The following is a 14,012-nucleotide window of genomic DNA, read 5'->3' on the forward strand; positions in this document are numbered from 1 at the left end:
TATCTATCTATCTATCTATCTATCTATCTATCTATCTATCTATCTATCTATCTATCTATATCTGTATATAAAAGGGAGATCCTCTAGTCTTTCTTTTCCATTTTGAGAGCTTGCTGCATAACAAGTGGTCTCCCCCTTCTTTCTGCATGATGAAGTTTTCCATCTAGCTAATTTTGAAGCTATTCAGATTTTTAAAAGCACTACACCCATCCATGAAAGAAGACAAGTCCAGGCCCCTGTGTCAAGCAGAACGATTGAAGCAAAGGACAATTCAAACCCCTTTCAGGGTGCTACCTGCTTGGGAAATTAACTTCAGACTTTCCACTCCTCCAGCCAAGGTCAATGGAGGACTAAACTAAAAGATGTCACAATATTGCAGGATGACTATTTGGTTGAACCTCAAAAAAAGTTTGCTGAGTTTAGAGACAAGTGAAGTGATTTATATATATATATATATATATATATATATATATAAATATACATACATACACTATCGTTCAAATGTTTGGGGTCACATTGAAATGTCCTTATTTTTGAAGGAAAAGCAATGTACTTTTCAATGAAGATAACTTTAAACTAGTCTTAACTTTAAAGAAATACACACTATACATTGCTAATGTGGAAAATGACTATTCTAGCTGCAAATGTCTGGTTTTTGGTGCAATATCTACATAGGTGTATAGAGGCCCATTTCCAGCAACTATCACTCCAGTGTTCTAATGGTACAATGTGTTTGCTCATTGGCTCAGAAGGCTAATTGATGATTAGAAAACCCTTGTGCAATCATGTTCACACATCTGAAAATAGTTAAGCTCGTTACAGAAGCTACAAAACTGACCTTCCTTTGAGCAGATTGAGTTTAAATGCTCAAAATGGCCAGAAAAAGAGAACTTTCATCTGAAACTCGATAGTCTATTCTTGTTCTTAGAAATAAAGGCTATTCCATGCAAGAAACTGCTAAGAAATTGAAGATTTCCTACAACGGTGTGTACTACTCCCTTCAGAGGACAGCACAAACAGGCTCTAACTGAGCAAGAAGATAAGTACATTAGAGTCTCTAGTTTGAGAAACAGACACCTCACAGGTCCCCAACTGGCATCTTCATTAAATATTACCCGCAAAACACCAGTGTCAACATCTACAGTAAAGAGGCGGCTGCGGGAATCTGGGCTTCAGGGCAGAGTGGCTAAGAAAAAGCCATATCTCAGACTGGCCAATAATATAAAAAGATTAAGATGGGCAAAAGAACACAGACATTGGACAGAGGAAGACTGGAAAAAAGTGTTGTGGACGGATGAATCCAAGTTTGAGGTGTTTGGATCACAAAGAAGAATGTTTGTGAGACGCAGAACAAATGAAAAGATGCTGGAGGAATACCTGACGCCATCTGTTAAGCATGGTGGAGGTAATGTGATGGTCGGGGGTTGCTTTGGTGCTTGGAAGGTGGGAGATTTGTACAGGGTAAAAGGGATTCTGAATAAGGAAGGCTATCACTCCATTTTACAACGCCATGCCATACCCAGTGGACAGTGCTTGATTGGAGCCAATTTCATCCTACAACAGGACAATGACCCTAAACACAACTCCAAACAACTATTTAGAGCAGAAGCAGGCAGCTGGTATTCTATCGGTAATGGATTGGCCAGCGCAGTCACCAGATCCAAACGCCCTTGAGCTGTTTGCGGGAGCAGCGTGACCATATGGTACGCAAGAAGTGCCCATCCAACCAAATCCAACTTGTGGGAGCTGCTTCTGGAAGCGTGGGGTGCTATTTCTCCAGATTACCTCAGCAAATTAACAGCTAGAATGCCAAAGGTCTGCAATGGTGTAATTGCTGCAAATGGAGGATTCTTTGACGAAAGCAAAGTTTGATGTAAGAAAAATCTTATTTCAAATACAAATCATTATTCCTAACCTTGTCAATGTCTTGCCTCTATTTTCTATTCATTTCACAGTGTACGCTGGTGAATAAGTGTGACTTCTCAGGAAAACACAAAATTGTTTGGGTGACCCCAAACGTTTGAACGGTAGTATGTATATATGTATATTTATATATATATATGTGAGTGTGTGTGTGTGTGTGTGTGTGTGTGTGTGTGTGTGTGTGTGTGTGGGGGGGGGTTCCAATCAAAGTAGTTTGAGAGTGATAGTTGTTTGCATGTTCATTAACGCTAAAAGGAAAACACAGTAGACAGTGTTAAACCACATGTTGTGGTTTAACACTGGTGAAAAAAAAAAAAAAAACGTTGTGTTCAATGCTTCTAATTCCTTATTTTCCTATGTAAATGATATATCTCTAAGATCAACTCTATTATATCTGGATTTAATTCATATGTTGTGACCAGTTAATAGCAACCAAAAAGCAATCCAACTATTTTCAGATGAGGCTTTTGCTGTTTCATAGGTCTGTTTCAATACTGCAGTCTCTCCTATCTGATTTCCTCAACAGCTACCGATACCGACTATGGTGCATTCACACTGCTGATCCAGGAATTTGTCCAAGGAAGGGTTACAGTGACAAAATTCACACCTTCAAGTGGGGGAAGTTTAGTCTTAAACAAATATTTTTACACAAACTCTTGTCATGCAGTTGTAATGGATTTATTCTGGCACAATAATGCTCCAGTATTGAGGCAAAGAGAAAAAAAAAAGCACAACGAATAATTTATCTCTCATGGGGTTTCTGTTGCTACTTTGGCATCAAATGTATATGTGCACCTGCACACCTTCGATCTTTATACAGCCCCACAAGTCCTCTTCAAACCACTTCTTTGAATTCAACCTCTTGATTTGTTTTGTCATCTTTTACTTAAATGCACTGCTCTTCCATCACATTCTCTCTTACATCTATTGTGCTATGTTAGAGAGATTCATTATTAGCAGTGTATATTAGTATTCAAAGTGCCTACCTTGCTTTGCAACATATCAGGTCAAGCTGCTGTTGAGAGGAACTGGTGGAGATAAATCCAGCTGTTTAGAGTGTAATCTGCTCTAATTTCAATCAGCAGACAATAACAACTTTAACTTTGGTTATTTTCATCTTTTTTAACTTTTGTTTGTAGCAACGGCAACCTATTCCCTCAGCATTATATGTTATAATTTTGTATTACCATTATTATTTGTTTAATTATCATTATTATCTCCAGTTACTAACATGGCTTAGAATCTCATCGTTCTTTTATGGCTACTCTCACACTGCTTGTAGAATACACAATCTGATAATTTCAATGGATGGAACCAAACTGGTTTGAGCATCAATCTTGGTTGATCTCCGCCCACTTAATGCAAATACTAAAAATATTTGTGTAGTTTAGCACCACTTATTTTGAATCTTTAAAGACCAGGCCACATAAGTATACTGATATCAAATTACAAACCTAACCTACACCAGCAACGAGATAACAAAAAAAGTAGTTAAATATATATTGCGTTAGCAGCAGTGTTGTTTTCATCAACAATGAGGATAACAAAATTATTTCGCTGACACTCCTTTTTTTCATGATGATTACTAATACTGACGAGCTAATCATGGATCTTTGTTGACAAAAACTTCAGAGTTATGGGTGTGAGTTTTAGTCAACGAGACAAGACTAAATAAAAATTAGTGGGTTGTGGGTCAGACATTTAAAATGCATCATTGTGCTGTAATCTGCTAAGCAGTATCAGCCGTGCTGCTGCGTCCTGTTTGAACAAGCAGCCCACCTGCCGTGCAACGGTGCTTGTTCTCCATGACCAAAGACAAATCACGGCAGCAGCGGCGGGGTGTATATGATGCAGAATGGTCCGGGTGTCTGACAGAACACCGGTACTGCGTGCTGAGCTCTAACAAAGTGTTCTTCCAGCTGTGCTTGTGCAGAAATGCGTCTTTGCGCGCGTGTAGCTCAGCGTCTGCGCTTCTCTCCCTCCACACTAATGGTTCGCTCTAAGCAATATGGCTCTTCCTACTCTTGCTACTTAATAAACTATGTGGCTGATCATCCTCTGCCAAGCGTAAAAATCCCTTTGTCTAACTATGAAGATTTTATTTCTTCCAGCTCACTCCAGATACTAAACATTCTTTAATTTCTACTAAAAGGTATCCCTAAATTATATCCAAACCAAATATTTAATTGTATACTGTTTATTTTTGGATAAAGAGCCAAAAGAAAAGGTGTCTAGATCTTTGAATATTTCTCTCTCCTTCTTCTTGTTTCTATCTATTTAAATACGATGTAATTGTTTCCTTGTATTGTCATTAAAACATTTTCTGTGTTTCTTTTAAATATTTCAACATTTTAGTTAGCATATCCATTCAGTTTAGGTCTGGATTGTCATGGCATTACAAGGCAATTATACAGAAGCTGAGAGTAGTCGTGTCCCTTCAATACTTTTTCACGGTGGTTTTCTCAAGAAAACAAGTTAATTTCCTTGTTATCTAAAGACAACAAAAGCCGTTTTTTGTGATAACTAGATAATTGGCGTGTGTTAAAACTGAATACATTCTTCAATACCACAACAGTGGGGGAGGATTTATAAGTATACGTCATGGCAACCTATGTGTAATTCTGTAAATAATCCTGGGTTTAACTTTTAGGTAACGAGACAGCATTGATGGTTTGATGATTTGCTTGCACTAGGAGCCTTAGCGCCTAGTGTTTTCTGAACAGCCCAGGTGTTACACCTGTAACAGGTGCATTATCCCCCAAAATGAGTCCAGATTAAAGATTTTCATTGAAAAAAGCAGTTATATATGTTTCTACTGTACTGTATTCCATGCAATCCCATCATCCAACATGACCTGACAATGAGTGAAAATAAAAAGGAAACTTAAAAAAATGCTTATTTGCGCACATGCGGTACCGCGACTGCACAACTATATGGGCACCGCAGGCATGGATGGACAGGAAATCCAGGGCTGTTGGCCAGCCTCATTCATTATGTAGAGAAAACATTCATTATCTAGAGAAAACAATTAATGGTTTAACATTGATAGCAAGATAATTATGTCATTCTCGAGAAGGCAAAGGGGGAAAAAAAAGTCGAGAACGACTGCTCTCCGCTTCCATTCAATTATAAGTTCTCTGTATTTTTTTTTATATCAAAATGTTAATTTAAATCTACTTTGAGCCTTGAGCAGCAGTAACAGAGTGGTAAATTCTCAGAAATAAAGCCAAAATTGCAGAAGTAGAAAGAAGAATGTTTTTGTTCTTTGCTTTTTTGGAGCATTGAAGATTTTATTGATCTGTGTGTAATGCATAATTCATAGTAGACCAGGAAGTGTTTGCTTTGGGATGGAAACCTTGTATGTATAAAACCATTTCTTTATTGTACATTTTGTTATCTTGCCTGTCTAAACCAAAGTTTATTAACCAATAGGATATGTTGAGCTAGATCTGCTATTTAATGCCCTATTTAATAGGGCATTAATTCATAAAAAAAGTTAATTTGAATTCTATAAATCAAAGTTTTCTCCCCAACAGCAATGATGAACTGCATGACAGCATTCTATATCCAGCAATAATAGTATCTCAGCAAGAGCTGTCAGTCTGTTAAAGAATCTGGTTGGTATTTGAAATTGTAATGGTTAACTGTTTTTTTGAACGGAAAACTGACTAAAACCTTTTTACGTTTTAGTCAACTACAACCGACTAAAACTATCACATATGGTTATGACTAAAATGTGACTAAGACTAATAATAGTTTTCGTCCAGAAGGCTAAGAGTAAAACAACACAGCACATGTAAAATATACAGGAACCATATTTGGCACCAAATAGCAAAGAGTTGAAAGATGGTTAAAAATATTCCTTTTCCATTTAGCTATTGATTAATTTACCTATAAATAGTAAACACCATAATTTATCATATTAAGAGTGCCTTTTGAACATTTTACTACAATGATTTGTGATGACTTTTTTAGATCTTAACAGCATTTTGATTTCTAAATTCTCATATGAAAGTTGCCATGATAACATGATTAAACATAGCATGTTGATGCAAAAGTAAAAAGGGTGATCTATTTTGAGGTACAAACCATCTTATATGTGAAGTACAACTGAAATCTATGAATAAAATTAAAAGTGGCATCTATATTGGGCACTGCTACCTACTTAACATAAGGTAAATAATAACAACTTGCTTCCACTATCACCAAAGAGTTTTAGGTAATTGGTAATCTAATAACAAAGGTAGGGATGCAGAGTGTCACTTGATTTTATTTAAAAATAGATGTTTGGTTTCCATGGTGAATTCAGTCTTTCTAGTCTTAAATATCTCTTTAACCTTCAGATGTTAAACAGTTAAAATATCATTCTGCATCTTCCAAGGTAAATCACATGGCTGAAATCTACAAGCATCCCAGCTGAAACTGCCTTTGCTCTCTTCCTTTTCCTCCTCAAAGTTATTTTGGATCCCTTGTCTTTTTCAACTCCACATTTAGAAAGGCTTGCATTTTTAAGGAAAAATGCAAGCACAGCACCAGAGTGTCAAAACAAAGTCACCTTTGAAGCATCTAAAGGTCAACGCTGAAGGGAAGATGATAAAGAGAGCAGAGTACAACAATTCTGCTTTGCTCTCATATCTAAGGAATATTGAAGCATCTCTCGAACTTTAGATTGGCTCACTTGCACAGACATTTACAAAGCTTTGTCTTATGTGACCATCCTGCTGGTAAGAAATTCTGTTAAAACTAAAAAATATAAATAAATGTATAAATACTCAAAGTGTCAGTAGTGTAGTGACAATCTTTGGAGCTGCTGTTGTATGTAAAATGCTGCTTTTCTGCGGGAGCCAAGGTGACACAGATGGCAGGTTTTTAGTGGGGGAGCCAGGGTATGAATCAGCCAGATTGTCCCAGTGTTTTCAAAAATTGTTGAGAAAAAAAGGAAAGATATAGGAATCAAGGATATTTTACATGATTAAAATAAATCCGTGAGGGGCAGCTGTTCAACTGTGCAGTAGTCTTAACAAATACAAAGCTCTGTGATGAAAGCTGTCACACTTATAGGGATAAAAAGCAGAATTAGATTTATGTTTAGTGTAAACTTAGAGACAGGATTAACCAGTTTTTTTTATTACTTTGTATGTTCAAGATTGCAAAAATTTGCAACATCACTATGGCCTTTAGATGACTGCCCAGGTTACCATATTTAGGCTTTTGGACTGACTTAAAAAAAGACAACCACTGAGTTATTCCATTCCCTGTTCTCATTAAAAAAAGCCTGTGGGTCAGAACAGCATCAAAGTATGCTCTGTTACACCAACCAGCCATGTTGAAGGTTGCAGAGCAACAACAGGACTATTAATAACTCTCTGACTAAACTGGCATTAAAATAAAAGACACTAAATCATAAAGAATATTGCATAATAAAACCCAAAAAGTATTTTAAATTGTGCATTATGGAAAAATACCTATAATGCAATGAGATCAGTCTCAAATATAAAGGAATATTTCTAGACTTACAAAATAGTTGTTTTATTTATCATAATGATTTAAAACAACAAAAAACCCAACACATTCTATCATATTCTACACTGCATGTCTTCAACACCTGATCAGAGCTGCATACTTGACAATGCCCAGTACTGTTAAACTTTTTATGTAGTTTGAGGAGTGTTTACAACAGCCATGTACATTTGAAAAAGTTGTAAATCTAGTTTAAGTTAACTTTACCTTGCCACAGTTGGCTTTGATCATATCAAACACATTTTATAATGAAAACATTCTGGCTAGTGACAATGCAGAGCGGCTAGTAACTTTGGAAAGCCACCAGCAACAGTGGCCAGTGAGCAAAAAAAGTTAATGTCAAGCCCTTGGCACAATCAATATGTATGTAGGGCCAAGACGCTGATGGGTCAGAGCAAATTAAAAAACAGCCTACTTAAAAAATATGTTGATATATGCAGTTTTACCTTCCTTTTTTACTAATATGCAAAGTAAATACATATTTCTGATATAAAGGTTTTGTTGAGTATTAGCATTCTACAGAAATGTGTGCATGTGTTACATGAGCTGCAGCTGAATACCTGTTATGAACAGGCCCTCTGAAGTTTGGATCAAACTTGATTGGTTCACCTGAAAGAGAGGAACAGTGTAAAAATTAATGGAGTAGATTCACAGAAACAGTCTGAAAGACAAGCAGATACATTAATTTATCTGCAACTTATGATGTTTTGCTGCCCTTAAACACTTTAAGAGCAATGAAAAACAACAGTATACCCAATAATTTGGTAAAATGATAAATAACCCTTTGTAACTTGTTCATAGATTTACATTTGTAATCATCAATCAGACTGTTTGGACTCCTCAAGTCTTGAATGTGTGGACTTTTAGATCTACAGAGCACATTTATTAGCACTTAATCACTTCCTCTCCCTAGTCCCCAAATAGTGTCAACTGCAGTCAAAAGTAGTTCTGACGTGTTTCTGATGCCTCATCAATCATTGCACATGGAGCCTAACATCTGAGCAGCTGAGTCAGACTTAGAGGCATCATGACTTCCCCATCTGCCTAAAACCCAAACACATTCATAAACAATCCAGGTTTGATTTGAAAATGTAAAAAAATTTAACAGTCCAATTTCTAACTGCAAAGGTGTATAATATCTTCAAGTTTGTAAAACAGCAGTATTGCAAAAAGAAACAAATAATAACAAAAACCTCATACAGCAGCAAGTTAAAAATCACTGAAAAGTTAATTTGTTTCAATAATTACACACAAACGTGAAACAGACATAGCTTCAATAATTTATAGCTACAACTTTAATCTTTATTTTTTCTTTTTATCGTTGTTAAAGTTGTTTTTTGTTTTATTGGCTGATGAAAAATCCTAGTTAACTTTACAATCTGCCATTCAGTAATGGCGCTAAACTGAGCTTAATTTCCTGTGAAAGCACCTCATTAATAATTGTAATAGTAGGAACAGTTTCTTAAAAAGATGTTAGCATTACATAATGTTAGTACAAAAATATTTCTTTAATGAGGAGAAGTGATAAAATGGTTGACACACAATTTTTTGCATCACTGTTGTTCTCCCTGTTGTTAAGATGAGCATTGGCTCTGGTCTTTCATACACCTTCTACGACCTTTGACTGCATCTATAGCAGCAACAATGAATGGTAGAATTTTTAAATATTTGGGCCAACAGTACAACAGGGTCATTGCTGCAGCCAAGCAGAAACTCTACACAACAGCTACTCTAAATTTAAAGGATGCTGTTCAGCAGTGAAGTCAGCAATAACAGAAAAACGCATGGTAAAAAATACACTAGCAACCTTGTTCATTTTTTGCTTCCGCTTACTTTAAAGCACATTTTAAGTGAGGCATTAAAAGGCAGAAATTCAACTTTTTTTTCCAAAAGCTACTTCCACCACCACAAGTACAATTATTTCTTTTAGCTTTGTAGTGGAAAAAGTGAGTTTCAGTTAAACAGACAAATGACCAATGTGATCTGTTAAATATGGTAAGAAATTTAATTCAATTCTAAAATACTTTATTAATCCCAAAGTGAAGTGAAATTTTGCAGAAACTCCTAGGTTATTTTTTTTAACCAGGTCTTGTCAGTGTCGATAGCTGTTGGCAGGAAGGATCTTCTCTAGCGGTCTGTCTTGTATTGGATCTGGAGAAGCCTTGAATTAAATTGGACTAATTCTGTTCTGTGAATAGAAAGGTTTGTTCTACAGATTCATGCTGAACAATACATATGCATATATGTGACACTGTACATAGTCATCAATAAATCAGTCTGTGCAATGTTAATATCTAAAAGTACAGTGGCCAAGACTACTAAGGGAGATGATTATCGACTCATATGGCACCAGAAAATAGACAATGATACGACTTAACATGACCCTAAGCAAAATTATAGAGTTTCACTTTTCTATCTTTTTTTTATACACATAATCTCTCTAAAGCCTCTTACTCCCTGGAATCAAAGAGTTAATTAAGTAGATTAGACGTCAACCTGCTAACAGGTATTTGGCTCCATCCCCAAAAAAAGGATCTGGCCCCCCAGTGGCAAGCTGCGTGCCCTCTGTCTGCCCACTGCTGTCTGTCTGGTGATGCCATCACCCTGGGTTAGCATTGATGATGTCATTATGTCACCAGTGTAACAGGAATAAGGAAAGTAAACAATGGAAAGCAACACAAAAAGTAGCCAGGGCATAGTGGGCAAGTGTTCTTTATTGTTCTTTTCTATCATTCCTCCGAACCTCTCTCACCAGCACTGCACCATGTTTATCAAATGTAAGCAGTGGTTTTTGCTTTTTAGATCAGACACGACTAGTGCAGTGTGTTGACGTCCGTACTATGCGCTCAATGGTATCATGTATGGTAGCGACCTTGTTCCCACTGTATGCCAAGCCCTGTGAAGGTGAGTTTAACTCAGGTCGCTTGCCGGGTTGTTTAACACGGGTCAACAGGGGTCAGTGAGCTTTTCCCGCTGCTACTAAAAACTGATTGTTCCCAAATTTAAACTGTTTTTTTTTTAATATAAGTAACCAGGAAACTATAAACCCATCAGAGTATTAGCTAGATGCATAGAAAGATAAATACATGTATTTGCCATAATTTTCTCCAACAAAGTAAAAACTGAAATGAGGTAATTATCTTCAGACCTCACTAGAACTAAGAAAGTAGAGAACATCAGCCGGTTCTGAAGTCCTTATGCTGGCTCCCTGTAGCTCAGAGAACAGACTTAAAAAAAACATTTTATTAAATCACTGATGGATCAGCACCTCAATACATAACAGATATGTTGTCAGTGTAGCAACCTCCTAGACCACTTTGGTATTTTATTTCAAGCCTATCTCCATACAACCAGAACTAGAACCAAACAAAGAGAAGCAGCATTTAGTTCCAAAGCTTGACTTATCTGGAATAAACTCCCAGAAGACTGTAAAATTGCTAAAAGCCTGAGTTCTTTTAAGTCTAAGTTAAAAACCCATTTGTTTAGAGCTGGCTTTGACTGTTGAAGTTAAAATAATAACTGAGGTATCGTTAGTTAAAGTGTGTGGTCCAACTGTTTAATTTAGTACCTGCTTGTATCATGTTTTATTTGCTTTTATTCTGTTTTTATTTTCCTTCTATTTTATTGTTCAGTTAATGTAAATCCCTTTGAGTTGTCTTTGTACTGAATTGTGCTCTATATATAAACTCGCCTTGACTACCCACTACACAACAGAAGCACTAAAATAAATCTTGATATAGCCTGAACTTGTAAATGCAGCAGTTTTACATTTCATTAAAGCTGAAATTCTAAATTTTGCCAAAACAATGATTTAACCTTTAATACAAAGCTGATGGTAGAACTCAATGACCAGTAGACTTTACTGGATTACTTGACATCAAAGGTCATCTGAAGTACAATTGCTGGGGTGAGCAGTACCTACTGTACTGTATGTACAATTTCCCTCCTGCATTGGTATAGATAAAAAGTGCAGCAGTGATTAAACGTAAACAGTGTGGGAGAAAAAACACGGTGCAAAAAAAAGCGCATTGATATGGAATTTCAGTGCATTAATATATATGGTGCAAATATGCAGTATTTTTTGGTTTGGTGTTATCAATGTGATGCAGAGACTGTGACATGGTTTAGAGATTTTTTTCAACAGTTCAGCAGTCTGATGCTAGTGGGGAAGAAACTGTTATAATATATAATATATAAATATAATATCCGCTTTGAGAAGCAGCAGATGTCCATAGGTTACAATTCATAGAAGTCATTAAAGAAATATTGCAGCTGTGGGACACTGCTAAACTAAGGTTTTATTGCAAACTTGACACCTGCTATGATTTAAGTGTTATCTCAAGCAGCAAAAAGTTTTCATGTTCATCTTATTTCTCTCACACTATTTTGGATCACTTCACTTTTCATAATTACAAGGCATTCCAAATATGGGCTTATACACCTAAAGCTAAATTCAGCCACAGCTGCTGTTCCTATTCATGACCGTGACAACTTACCCGTTGGACTTTTCTCTGAGTTCTCAAAAAAAAAAGAAAAGCAAGGAGGGGGTTAATGCAAGTGGTGAAAATCATCAGCAATGCTGGGCCACCAGCAGACGCTGCATTAGATGATGGCTGTTTGGACTGCAGTGCAGTCTGCGTTTTTAGAGTGGACTGAATGTGTGCTGCTGGTTGTAGTCAGGCAGAATAAGAGTATGTTCGGAAAAAGCCTGGCAGGCATGAAGTGCTGTGATCGCCAGATTCACTGTTAGCTGCACTAACTGTTAATCGCTGCTATTGATGCTGTGCTGGACAATGGAACTGTGTCCCTTTTGAAAGGAAAGATTTTAACATCACAGCATTATTGTGATAAACAAAAAGTCTGATATAACAAAACCGTTTAAGTTAAAGAAATACAGATAAGCACAATACCATTTTTTTGGATAAACATTCCTTACAATTGTAAACACTTATTTTTATAGTCCAAAACAGCTCTCGAATTAGAAAAAAAAAAATTATTTACATTTTTAAATCTTAATACCCTTTGCAGGACACAAACAGATGAAAGTAGAGCAACCCATCGAACGGCAAGCTATGCACTTTCTTTGTTCTGATCACACTTCCTAGCCTTTCCAATCTCGTATTTATGTGTGCACATCCATTATATATAGAAAAAGAAAAACACACAGACACAAGCTTCAGTGTCCCCCAGAGATCCACTGTCCAACACAGACCTCTTTCATATTGTAGTCAGGCAAATAGCTCAAACACTGCAGAGGTTCTGCATTGCCTAGGTCAAAAGGGTCATCCTGAAAGGGGCTGTTTTTATTATGTTTCAACTTTGTATGTTTAGGTACATTTCCAAATAAAAACAAAAAAAGGTATCGGAAAAAAACTATAACTACTACTGTGGGAAAGTATTTACCCTTCTACAGATCCTTGCTTTTGCTTTTGTCTTCACACTTTTTTATATATTAAGCATACCACAGTGGTGTGATACGTGAGGCTAGCTTGCCTCCTATATGACCTGTATGACTTGTCTAAATTGATAAAACTATGTATTTGTAATATGCTCTCTGAAAAATTAGAGGATGTCCAGTAGGAAATTAATTAAAGCCAACAGTTAATCTCCCTCTCACAGGCTGATAGTATTGAAATAACTTATTTCTAGTCTTGAATCTGTAGTATTAAAACTTTCCCAAGTGACAAAATTAAATTCTGCAATTAAGGGTCAAAATTCCTCTATGGAAAAGCAAAAGACTTCTTGGGAGTTACTGCAAATGTCTAAAGCAGTTATTACTGCCAAGCTTTGAAAACTATGTTATCACGCCTAGAAGAGTTTTTTTCCCCACATAGTGCCAAATTGGTTTGGACATCTTTTTTCTTTATAAATGAAACCAGTTGAAAGCCGACATTTTATTTTGTTTGGTTATAGTAGTCATGTTTTTTTCTGTTTTTTGTTTTTTTTGGTGGGGATCATTCGAAACTTTAAAGTGTCACAGAAAAACAACACACAAACATCCTTTTTAACATCACTGTCCATTTATAAAGTATACTTTACCAGAGCCTCATTACTGTACTTTAATTGTAACACAAATTCGAAATCCTGGCATCACCAATTTTGAATGTGGGAAATTGATTTATGATGAAACTGTAGGGACTGTTTGGCACTCTCACAGCTGGATGTCAATGCATAGTCAATGGCTGTCTTCTGTCAGGTCACTTGTCCATTAAGGTGGTTTTGGAACATTAAGTTGATTATGCTCTTTCAATGATGCTGAGGCAATTTTGACAAGTGAATTTCCCTGCCATTTGTCCAGACACAAAAGTCAGTCTTTCAGGGAAAGAGATGGGCAGAAAAATGGAGACTAAAAATAGCTGGGAGTGCAGTTTTAATGCTCCAGTAAAGAAATGTGGAATAGAATGAATTCCATTCAATTGATTGTATCTGTCTAAAAAATCCAGATAAAACTACGAAAATAGAGCTAAGAGATGCTAATATGTTTTAAATCATCTTCATAAAGTTATTTAAAAAAATATTCAAATAAGGATTTAAACACATATGATGCTTAAAGGTATTGTGGAGGATTT

At 36.2% G+C, this 14,012-nt stretch overlaps 1 protein-coding gene across 2 annotated transcripts in view; it reads right to left on the reverse strand.

Moving 5' to 3' along the window:
• The window catches only part of slc44a5 (solute carrier family 44 member 5), a 48,835-nt gene that overhangs the window by 17,969 nt on the left and 16,854 nt on the right, over nt 1–14,012 (reverse strand). For both annotated transcript variants that reach the window (XM_015370363.1, XM_015370364.1), the window contains exon 2: nt 8,004–8,052. In XM_015370363.1, the coding sequence (XP_015225849.1) occupies nt 8,004–8,052 (49 nt within the window). The remainder of the gene's footprint in view (nt 1–8,003; nt 8,053–14,012) is intronic.

The sequence above is a fragment of the Cyprinodon variegatus genome, unplaced genomic scaffold (assembly GCF_000732505.1).
Source record: "Cyprinodon variegatus isolate N-32 unplaced genomic scaffold, C_variegatus-1.0 Scaffold45, whole genome shotgun sequence".
Lineage (NCBI taxonomy): Eukaryota > Metazoa > Chordata > Actinopteri > Cyprinodontiformes > Cyprinodontidae > Cyprinodon > Cyprinodon variegatus.